Here is a 12,310-nt window from a genome sequence, read left to right as displayed (position 1 = left end):
TTCACAAAACAAGCTTAAGCGGCCCTAGAAGGTGGATGAATCAATCAGAATATGTCACGTGAAACATGCTGAACATTAGGTGTGAATCAGATTTCACAAAACAAGCTTAAGTGGCCCTAGAAGGTGGATGAATCAATCAGAATGTGTCACGTGAAACATGCAGAACATTAGGCGTGAATCAGATTTCACAAACAAGCTTAAGCAGCCCTAGAAGGTGGATAAATCAATCAGAATTTGTCAAATGAAATATGCTGAAGGCTAGGCTCAATACAGTCAGTTAGTACACAATAATCTGCTTGAAAAATATCTATCAAGACTGGAGGAGACCATAGTTTTGCTACTATTTGTTTTGCATAGATGTTCTTTTACGTGTAATTGTACTTTCTTGTAAAGGTGAAGAACAAGGAAAAACTACACCTGGGAAGTGAAGTGATTTGGCATAATTGTGACGCCTATCACATGCTGGCCTCTAATCCTAAAGTTGTTTTACCCCTGTTGATCTTATTTAGTTAACTCTATAGTTATCTTAATATAAGAAAATAATGTTCAAAATTGCGCGTTGATTTTTCAGGATCGATTTATGCTCACTCTAGTCGTTTGTTCCGAGTGGACGGCTACATGCTGCCCTATGCCTGGAACCACACCATCACGTACAATGAAGAACTGGGCACCATGCCCTTCTTAGTTCAGCGGCTGTTTGCCCAGGGGCTGGAGGTGGAGTTCCACCCTAGCCAGGAAGTACTGAAGTACAGACTGGAGGCACAGATCTCCCCAGGGGAGCCCAGCAACATGTGCCCCACAGGATTCCTGCTGGAGGAGGGAAAGTACTGCAAAGGTGGGTAGGGGATGTTGGGCAGCTGATGAACCGTCATGGGACGGAATTCAACCAGCAGGATAAAATGAATTTCACAATGATCAAGTTAAAAACCTGTTGATCCATCCATTAGCTTAGCGTAGTGCAAAAGGATAGAAGATACGCCAAGAAAAAACGAAACTTGCATATTTGGTGTTTCAATATTTCGACTAAATATTGAAACTGATGATGACAAATAAAGTTTTGTCGAAATATTGAAACGTTAGATATGTGTCTTCTCAGTTTTATTGACCGGCCCCGATAGCTCAATTGGTAGAGGGTTTGGGTGCAGTAGATCCAGGGTCAATCCTGGGTCGGATCACACCTAAGACCTTAAAAAAGAGGGAGTTGTAACTTCCCTACTTGGCGTTCAGCATTAAGGGAGTAGTACAACGACTGGTTGACCCGTATCAGTATAATGGCTTGGACAGGGCGGTAGTGAAGCAGCACTTGATAAAAGAGCAGTGGAAATCCATCTTGTAACAAGGAGACACATTACATGTACTCTAAGGACTCCTTCGTCGTCATAAGACTGAAAAATTGTGAGGTACGACGTTAAGCCTCACTCTCAGTTTTATTCTCAGTATCTATGCTTTTGCACAATGCTATGATCAAAGTTTACATGATGAACTGTGCAATGTTATGAAAGTGTATACTTTTATGTATACCTTGCCGGTATATCCCATAAGAGCTGTAATATAGGTACCGGTATAAAGGCTTTAATGGGTATAATCATAGTGTCGTCAAAAGCTTCCTTGACTCAGGAGCCTCTCACCAATGCGGTCGCTGTGAGTTCAAGTCCAGCTCATGCTGGCCTACACTGTAAACCACTGTGCCACAGAGACCCCTGTTCAGAAATCTGGAAAAAACGTCTTTCCTATTTTACAATAAGATGTTTCCAACCTGTATCTATCTACATGTTACATGTGTCATTTTGCTGTGTTACCAGATGAGGACGAGTGCTCCATCCTGGGGTCCTGCTCAGACTACTGTCACAACACACCTGGCAGCTACTCCTGCTCCTGTCCTATAGGCTTTATCCTGGAGTCGGATGGCAAGCAGTGCTCAGGTAAAACAACTCTATACTCAATGTGTGGTTGCAAATCCGTTTGCAAATCAAATTGCAATTTCCTACTATTGCCACAGTTATATTTTTAGATATGCTTGAAATCAGGCTTCCTAGGAAATGTTAAATATTAAATTATTTTGCTCACACAGAATGCATCTTTAGTTTCCTATTCTGTCTTCATAAAAAATACTTGTGTGTAACTGATAAAAACATATTCAATTATAGAAAGCATTTTTGTGTCAAACTGGCCTAAAATTAAAGCTGAGATACAGTGATTTCAAATATCTCAAAAATTGATATAGGCAGGCTTTCTGTGCTATTGTTTAACATTAAAGAAAAATATTTATTAAATATAAATTAAATAGTATTAAATATAAATTAAATATAAAAATATTTATTAAATGTTTATTTATTCAGTATTTTTAAGATAAATCTTCATAAATGTCCAGTTTGTTGTGACGGCATTGGTGCTCTTGGTGATTCATGTTTTTTTTTTTCTTTTTTAAATGTATCATGTGTAAAATGGTATACCAAAATAGTGTAATTTATGATTTGTGCACATGCTGCTCAAATTTCTTCAAGGTATTTAAAGAGATAGGTGTGGCTTAACCCTTGGGGATTGTCACACGGCCACATCATAAGGTGTTGATGAGTTAATAGAGTTGTGATGTCTTCTAGACGTGTTGAGTGAACATTGAGTCATGTTCTCAATATGTCATCTTGTTCTGGCAGATATGTTGACATTGATAAGTGTCTGACAGAAGAGTATAATTGTGCCTCAAGTATACATGAATCCTCAGTGACTTGTTTATTCCAAGTTGAGTTCTCTTCCCCTGATAATCTGGGTGATGTTATGGCCGTGTTTGATTGTGTTCCGTTCACCTTGTAGACATTGACGAGTGCTTGGCGGGAGAGTTGGAATGTCCTCCAGGTCAGGATTGCCTCAATACAATCGGGTCATTCCAGTGTGTCGTCAGATGTGCAGACGGACTCCGAAGGACAGAAGGAGGACTCATTTGTGAAGGTTGGCAGGAATCACATATACAGTAGCTGTGAAATCCCTAAATTGACGGGATCACAGTAGCTGTGACATCCCTGAATTGACTGTGACATCCCAGAGTTGGTAGTATCACAGTAGCTTTGACATCCTTCAGTTGGCAGGATCATAGTAGCTGTGACATCCCTCAAATGGCAGTATGACAGTAGCTGTGACATCCCTCAATTGACAGGATAACAGTAGCTGTGACATCCCTCAATTGGCAGGATTACAGTAGCTGTGACATCCCTCAGTTGGCAGGATGACAGTAGCTGTAACATGCCTCAGTTGACAGGGTCACAGTAGCTGTGACATCCCTTAATTGGCTGTGAAGTCCCCCAGTTGGTAGGATGACAGTAGCTGTGACATCCCTCAGTTGGCAAGATCACAGTAGCTGTAACATCCCCCAATCGACAGGATCACAGTAGCTGTGACATCCCTCGGTTGGCAAGATCACAGTAGCTGTGACATCCCTCAGTTGGCAGGATGACAGTAGCCGAAACATCCCTCAATTGACAGGATGACAGTAGCTGTGGCATCCCCAGCTTTTTTTTTTTTGCATTGACCCTTCTTCCAGAAATTCTTCTTTGTGGTCATTTCTTAAATATTAGTATCAGAACATTCTTAAAACATCTGGAAGTGAGAAAAGTAATTAGGCACTCAAACTTTTTCTACCTGCAGGTCTTGGCTGCTCTGTTGAGATGTTTGTGCATGCTTGGCTTTATAACCGTTCCACACATGAGATATGACAGGTGGATAACTTTTTGATGTTTTCAGATATCAATGAGTGTGTGGAGACACCAGGGATCTGTTCTCACGAATGTACAAACACTGTCGGAGGTTACCAGTGTTCCTGTCAACCAGGCTACCAGCTGTTGGGCAGACGCAGGTGTGAAGGTACGCACACAGTCAGGTGTAGTCCTGAGAGTACAACAGGGCTGCTGGCCAAGTGAAAGAAGGTTCCCAAAACCTGCCCTGTAAAACTTGTCACATGTTCCCAACTTCCGTCCCTAAAATAATTGTCCAGATCGGATTGAAGTTTTGACCTAAGTCAGAGTTAAAGGTCAAAGCCAAATCAAGCTTTATGGAATTGATCCGTGTTCCATACAGGTCCCTGTCAAGGAGTGCTCGAAAACAATGATTGAAATATGATTCTTCTACCTCTAAAACTGACCTCCTACCTGTATTTTATGTATGGTAGATGTGTAATATATGAATGATTCAATGTGTGGGTTACACTAGTAGTTCAACTTGTAGATCCACATCCTTAGCCACCTTTTCTTGACTGTGTAACGACTGGAAATCTTCTTCTGTTTGTTGATAAAGAGATTTAGGCTGGTAGTGTTAAATTATCGGCTTGTTTGGTGTCTTTTAGGTGTGCTGCCACACACAAGTCACACACACACAGACACACAGACACACACACACACAAAAGAGATTTAAGCTAGTAGTGTTAAATTGTCAACTTGTTTCGTCTCTTTTAGGCGTGCGACCACACACAAGTCACACACACACAGACACACACACACACACAAAAGAGATTTAAGCTGGTAGTGTCAATTATCAGCTTGTTTGGTGTCTTTTAGGTGTGCGACCACACACAAGTCACACACACACACACACAGACACACACACACACAAAAGAGATTTAAGCTAGTAGTGTTAAATTGTCAACTTGTTTCGTCTCTTTTAGGTGTGCGACCACACACAAGTCACACACACACACAGACACACACACACACACAAAAGAGATTTAAGCTGGTAGTGTCAATTATCAGCTTGTTTGGTGTCTTTTAGGTGTGCTACCACACACAAGTCACACACACACACACACAGACACACACACACACAAAAGAGATTTAAGCTAGTAGTGTTAAATTGTCAACTTGTTTCGTCTCTTTTAGGTGTGCGACCACACACAAGTCACACACACACAGACACACACACACACACAAAAGAGATTTAAGCTGGTAGTGTCAAATTATCGACTTGTTTGGTGTCTTTTAGGTGTGCTACCACACACACGTCACACACACATGCACACACACACACACAAATGACTTTTACACTTTTACGTACTTGTATATTCAGATGTAACTGTGATGTCTTTAACTGTTTATCATTATAGACATCAACGAATGTGTGCGACCTGTGTCCCCGTGCAGTCATTCCTGTCAGAACACTGAGGGGAGCTACCAATGCTCCTGTCCCCTGGGATTCATCCTCACTGAGGGTGGCATTTGCAGAGGTAAATACAAAGGGACAGATTTTGTGGGGGGGTGGGGTGGGGGGGGGGGGGGGGGGCAGACACTTTGCTTAACTTACAACTTGCTAACATTTGGTGACAGTTACTGTGAGCATTACTGTATGAGAAATGTTTGACAAGACCTTGGTACAGTGCTTCATGTCCATTAGCTTGAGTTACAGTGTCGAAATTATTTGTGTCTTTATGCTGGGTGACTGGCCAGGAAAGCTTGGTTTTTTTTTTTTGCCTATTGCAGTGTGGATTTCCTACCACTCGGCTGTCACATTGTGGTCATTACTTTGTGTGGTATCTTGAGGATTATATATGTGCACATGTATGTTCTTGTCATGTTAATGACAGGGTATCAGTACACTCAGGGGCTGTGGAACAAGGGGTTGGGGGTTGGGGGCTGAGCGGCTAAAAGCAGTCAGTTTTGTTAAGCAAGTCCCTGAGATATAGCCCACCCCCTACTTTGGAATTGGTTGTGTTGCCCCTGTAGTGATATGAAATACAAAAATACTGCTATCTTTGATATGGGGATGTAAAACAATTTTGATACAGTGCTCTAATATAGTGTGTCTTTCTAAGGTTTTAAGATAAATTCTGTGATATGATATAATCTGAATTAAGACATTAATATTGAGCAGACCTGAAAGTATACCTTGATTGCTCTGGAGGAATGAAGTAAATATATGTGAGAGTTTTCTTTTCAGACATTGATGAGTGTTTGGAGGGATTGTCTAACTGTGGGGAGTGGTCAGCAGTGTAGTAATACACCCGGCAGTTTCCAGTGCCTGGACCTCTGTCCCCAGGCTTCCAGAGAACAGAGTATGGGTCCTGTGAGGGTAAGGGTCTGGTTCTACACACTGAATATGGGCTTACAAATCTGAATAGTCATAAATTGATATAAAAGGTTGTGAAAAATATTATAAAAATTAATCTGTATGACATTATACTATTTATATTTTATATTTGATTGGTATTTTATTCTGTACTCAAGAATATTTCACTTATATGATGGCAGTCAGCATTATGGGGAGAGGAAACTAGGCAGAGCCTGGCGAAACCCACGGCCATTCGCAGGTTTCATTATACTTACCAGAGCAAAATAAATCTATACTGATGTTAGTATACTCACATTCATGCACATGTATTGATGATTGCGCTGGACAAAGTGACATTATTCGTTCAAAGTTTTACAGTTAAATTTTGGGATAATTTGAACCACACGTAAAATGTGACGAAGAGTGACACGTCATGAGCTTCACATTTTGAATTATATTTATAATTAACGGATCTGCTCTTGATCTGATGTTATGATCCGGATTAGGACGTCAGCATGAATTGATCTTGCATATGTTGAGAGAAAAGGTGAGAAATGAGCAAAAAGTGTTTGACATTATGTGACAGAAAAAAATGTAACCGATGTGCCAAAGTGTAAAATATCACATTTGATAGATTTTGTTTTGTGGCCCTTGAGATTAATGAGGTTAACGTTCTATATTGTCAAGGTTTATTACAGCTTCATGCCAGACAGGTACAGTATAAGTGTAGCAATGTTATTAGACATTGGCACGTTCATGCTCTACTGTCTGCTTATATCAAGAGCTATTGATCACAGCTGGACCACTCATCTAAAAAGTTGGTTTGCAAAGAAGCAAATTTTCTACCCTCAACCGGTAGTTTGGGCGGGATGGTGGGGGTGGGGAGTGGGGGGGTGGGGTGAGGGTGTTGAGGTTTTGTGGGGCAAATGAAGCTGTAATTCAGAAGGTTGGTCAGGGACTCAGCAGGAGGGTTGTGGTTGCTTCCATATACTCTGTCTTCCTTCACCTGTGAACTTTACCCTGTGAACTTTACCCCATGAATCAGATGATAATAATTGAAACAGCTTTATACGTCATTGAAATAAACACTGCAAGAGTTTGTCAATCCCTCCATTGTCTGGCATCGTTAAGGCGCAAGTAGTGACAGTGATAAATGGCTATCAATAATGAACAGTATGGAGTACACATTTAAGAACTGTACTTGTATATTGAGTCATGGCAGTGGTACAGCCTTGGGATCCAGACCTTACAATAATACCTGGATAATTTGCTGGACAATGATTTTAGTAACAAGAAGACACCCTGGGAGTCAAACCTCGAACTGCGGCCATGGCGAAGTGGGTAAATTCCCATACTACAAACAGGAACGATACTCTGAATTTATGTCAGATGTCAGTTTTCACCAATTTGCCACTGGTGATGGTGATGAAGCAATAAGAAAATTTACAGGTCACGACCAAAATTTTAATAGAATTGACCTTAGCCTGAGGTCAGTCTGTGCCAGTTTCATCCAAATTCCTGCATAACTTTCCTGTTTCGTTGTTCACAGACAAACAAATAAACAATTTTTATGTCATAATTGTTTTTGCAATGAATGGACAACAAAGGACGGTCAGTGTTGAGTAATGACCAGCCTTGAAACGCACGCCGTTAAATATTGTCTGGAATCGGGAGAGCAAGTACCCCAAATTATGAACAACTGTGGTTGTACTTTGTGAAAATGATTTCCCTTCTATCTGGACATCTTCATGTTGCATGCATTATACGTCGCAAGTGTTTTCTCAACAAATAACAAATTACTGATGAAATGTAACTAAGTTCTGTCTCTCTCTCTCTTGGTTTGCAGACATTGATGAGTGTGCGACAGGACTTAATGGCTGTTACTACAACCAGGCATGTGAGAACACTCAGGGTAGTTACAGGTGTATCTGTCCCCGGGGTTACCGTTCATATGGCATAGGACAGCCATGTATAGGTAAGATGGCACAAATGTAGGTCTTTATGTTGTTACTACATTGAGGTATGTGAGAACAACCAGGTTAATTACAGGTGTATCTGTCCCCAGGGTTACTGCTCCTACAGCATTGGACAGCCCAGTATAGGTAAGATGGCACAAATATATGTCTTTATGTTGTTACTACAACTAGGTATGTAAGACCCAGCTACTAGTTACAGATGTATCAGTCCCTGGGTTACCGCTCTTAACTTCAGTACTTCTCCTGAATGTTTTTTTTACTTTTTTAGTCAGTATAATCATTTGTCCAGACAAAACTGTGCATGTATGTTTGGAAAAATGATGGGATGGGCGGAGGGAAGGGGGAATGGGATGGTATATAAAAATTTTTGGTATTTCACAGATAAATGCTGACCTTATTTAAGCCACATTTAGACAAAGTTAATTCATCGGCATATGTAAAGGTGTTGAAAATAAAATTAAATAAATAAAAGAAAGCAAGTCTGCAAGGATTCACTGTGGTGAACCCCTGAATGAGGTATCCACATAAAATTGTTTTAAACTTTGTGCATCACATCAAAAGATGAAACTTATGTTCCTGTTAATTAATTTGCTATAAAGATCTGGAGGTAATCTGAACAAGAGAACATTGAGGTGTCGTCCAATCTTGAGAAAGAAAGCATCGTTTACATGTGTCTTTTATCTGAGTCTTTCAGGGCCGCTTTCACAAATCTTCCTAAATCAGTTTATCTTTACTTTTCTCATAAATGATGTCACCTTATGGTACTATAACCTGGACAATGTCTTTTACGAAAAAAGTTGCGAGAAATGAAATTTAAGAACTTTTGTGAAAGTGTCTCCTGGTGCTGAAGGCTTGTGATTGATTATGTTACACAGCTGTAAACAACAATAACCAGCTCTTCCCAATGGCTGATGGAGCTGGTAAATTTGCTAGCTTCTTTTTTATTCGGCCAACATTAGGGAATACATCAATATATATTAAATTTCCAGCACTGAAACAACTATCTCAAGACCAGTGGAAATAGTTCAGTTAATAGAATGGTGAGGCTAAACATCTGCGTTTTGAATTTGAGTATTGCTTTAGCCAGCATTTTCACTGGCCTTATTATAGCTGTTTCAGCGTCCAAATTTTTTTACACCCTTGTGATGTGTTTGTGGCGTCATAAAATATGGTCATGTGTTGATCCGAAAAGTCAAATGTATAGAGAGATCTCTCTGAAGTTGTGACAGAGTTCAGGACTTTCGGCTTTTTTTTGCTTAGCATTTTAAGGAAGGTGGAAAACGTGATCAGCATTACAGTGTGCACATGTATGCTGTGTTAAAGTTGGGGTGTCATGCATGATGTCATGATATAGGAGACCTCCATGAGGGCCCTCATTGGCTGAGGTGACAGATTGCTTTTACCCTCAAACAACCCTACTTGAGCAAAGGCTATATGAGTTACATAACTACCACACTGAAACAAATTGTATCCTATTTTTTCTCATTTTTGGGCCACCTGGTCTGCTCTTTTTAGCCAGTATACATGTAATCATAGCTGGAGTATTTAGTTTCTTTTTTCTCACATGGTCAGACGATCTAATGAACAAGGTGGTCATATCTTTACTTTTCCAAAAAGCTGGGAAAGAAATGCAATTCTCTGTTTTAGCACTACTAATATCCATCCCAAAACTTAGAAGAATTAGGGTATTGCAATAAAAATGTTGGCAAATTTATTACATTTAATAACTATTGGTGTTTTATAGTTATACCATATTGATATGAATTAAGTGGTGCAGAGATACATCACCTTTATAGGCAGTGCACTGCTCTGCTAACGACACCAAGACTGACTTGGGTAACACAGTGTCAGATATGGTAAATAATGCCCATAATTAATTTGCATATTTTGACAATTCTGTTGATCTTAGAAAAAGTGTTTTGAGGTTTGTTTAGAAAGTAGGATGACATACAACTGGAGAAATATCAGTTTTAGCAAAAATGTAATCTTTCATGACAGTAAGAAATTTCTAAAAATAAAGTTCTTCAGGTGAAACTTTAGGTCATGTACATAACATGACCTGTACTAGGTTTGCAGTGGAAGCAGAAATGATAGCAGTTTCATTTACAGATACACAAAAATTTTAATGACAAGTTGATGTTGACTCAGTTCATTTGCTTGTGTACGTAACTGGAGTGTCTGGTTGACTGTTGACTTTGATAAAGTGTTTAGGTTTACCACTTGCAGTCTCTTGATTATCTTCATGTTTAACATCACAGCAAAAGTGTCACATTAATGAGAAACTGGTACTGTGCCAAGGTACCGCCAACAAACAGTCAAGGTGTTTAAGGTGTCCTATTTATGTTACCTTAATTCCTCTACCGTTTTGCATGTGAAAGAGCAATTTATACATGTTTTTAATTTCAGTTTAGAGGCAAAACTACAGTGGTTGGATTGGCCAATTTCAGAGCTTCACAAATAGTATACCAATCTGCATAGAATAATTCCCTCAGAAGTTGCTTGAATAAACACCTTGCAAACATGTGATGTTGAAAACTGAAGAACTACAGTACTATGTGTTTATCTATATCATCAGGGGAAGAATGACAGATTGAGGATGGCTGTGGACATGTAACACAGCAGTAATGGGTAATCAGTGATTTAGCTGTGATACATTGGTCTGTATGTCTGCGAAATGGGTTGTTGGTGGAATATTAAATTAAGATACTATGTATCTGTCTGGATGTTTATTACTTAACAGACAATGACCTGTTTGACCTTCAAGCCTATTGAATTTGCTTGCAATTTCCTGTCAGAGGAAATTAATTTGTCTGCTAGCCTGTTTGTATTAAATTTATTTATTTGGTTGGTGTTTTAGGCCATACTCAAGAATATTTCACTTATGATGGTGGCCAGCATTATGGTGGGAGGAAACTGGGCACAGCCCGGGGGAAACCCATGACCATCCACAGGTTGCTGGCAGACCTTCCCACGTACCGCTGGAGAGGAAGCCAGCATGAGCTGGACTTGAACTCACAGCGACCGCATTGGTTGTTTGTATTAAAGAAATGAAGTTCATTAAAAACACTAAAATAAAGTGAGACTTTACATGTAACCCTTCATATGCAAATGAGAATACATGTACATACAGTGACTCCCCGTGAGAAGGTCTGCCAGCAATCTGTGGATCTTCCCCACCATAATGGTGGGCGCCAGCATAAGTGAAAGTGAAATCTTCTTGAGTACGACTTAAAAACACCGAACAAATAAAATAATTAAATAATATGCACTGTCTTGTACAAGTTGTGATTATTTCTCCCTCAAATATCTGGTAAGGACATTTCAGTTCACAGGAATGTATCAAATACAGTTTTGATACCACTAAACATTCAAATTTATGTGCCCAGAAATGTTTTAGGGCAGCCATTTGGGTACCTGGCAAAGTTGATTCTTTAGACAACAAGCTACTGTTCCTCCTTCCTCTGCCAGTATCGTCGTCATGTGACTGAAAAATTGTTAAGTACGATGTTAAACCCCAAGCCCCCACTCACTCCTCTGCCCATAAACCTTAAACCTGAGCGCTTATTTGTTGTGCTGTACATTGTCTGAAGATTTGAAATGAATGTGAACGGTACAAGACATGCATGTCAACAAAGAAAGTGACTTTGTTTTCCATTTGGCATGGATTTACATCAGGTGTTTTGGAGCCAAAATTGAAAAAGCAAAATGAAGTCAAGTTTAGAATTGAAATTTTTGTCCAAAAAAGATTGCAAGGAAAAATGACTAGAAATATGTCAGTGGCTCACTGTGTTTCTGATGTTTAGTTGTTAAGGTTTGTGTCAGGAATGAGCCAATACTTTCACTGGTAATTGATATCGATGTCGATAACTCCAAACTTATTCATGTGTTGTTAGCATGATGATCATCATCCCATGCTCACCTTGCTGTTGTAGACATAGATGAGTGCCAAGAGAGGCCTAATATCTGTAGTTATCGTTGCAAGAACATCTTTGGGAGCTTTGAGTGTATCTGTCCCCCGGGCCAGGTGCAATTGGCTGACAAGAAGTCATGTGCTGGTCAGAGCTTTAATTATGCAAATTTTTTTTTTATGAAAATAATAACTGATTAAATAAGATTAATATTTTGTTTGGCACTCCATATTGTAGTGCATATAGCGAGATTCAAATAAAGTTTGAGATTGAGTTAATTTTTTTTCCCCATTAACGAATTCCAGAACTAGGTTTAATAGTGGGTAAAAAAATATTTCAGATATAATTCTAAAATAAAACTGACAGAAGTCATTTTTGAAAATATTGTTTTCTGTGTAA

The 12,310-nt window shown here is 39.5% G+C and overlaps 1 protein-coding gene across 1 annotated transcript in view; it reads left to right on the top strand.

Annotated features, from left to right (window-relative positions):
• LOC135480935 (hemicentin-1-like) overlaps positions 1–12,310 on the top strand; it is a 114,193-nt gene that overhangs the window by 95,288 nt on the left and 6,595 nt on the right. Inside the window, exons 47-54 of the mRNA XM_064760866.1 lie at positions 572–835; positions 1,803–1,922; positions 2,812–2,946; positions 3,736–3,855; positions 5,087–5,206; positions 5,917–5,949; positions 7,874–8,002; positions 11,936–12,058. Coding sequence (XP_064616936.1) covers positions 572–835; positions 1,803–1,922; positions 2,812–2,946; positions 3,736–3,855; positions 5,087–5,206; positions 5,917–5,949; positions 7,874–8,002; positions 11,936–12,058 — 1,044 coding nt within the window. The remainder of the gene's footprint in view (positions 1–571; positions 836–1,802; positions 1,923–2,811; positions 2,947–3,735; positions 3,856–5,086; positions 5,207–5,916; positions 5,950–7,873; positions 8,003–11,935; positions 12,059–12,310) is intronic.

The sequence above is a fragment of the Liolophura sinensis genome, chromosome 13 (genome assembly GCF_032854445.1).
Source record: "Liolophura sinensis isolate JHLJ2023 chromosome 13, CUHK_Ljap_v2, whole genome shotgun sequence".
NCBI classification, from domain to species: Eukaryota; Metazoa; Mollusca; class Polyplacophora; order Chitonida; family Chitonidae; genus Liolophura; species Liolophura sinensis.
The sequence above is the reverse complement of the archived record's forward strand: the minus strand, read 5'-3'. Positions and strand labels throughout refer to the sequence as shown.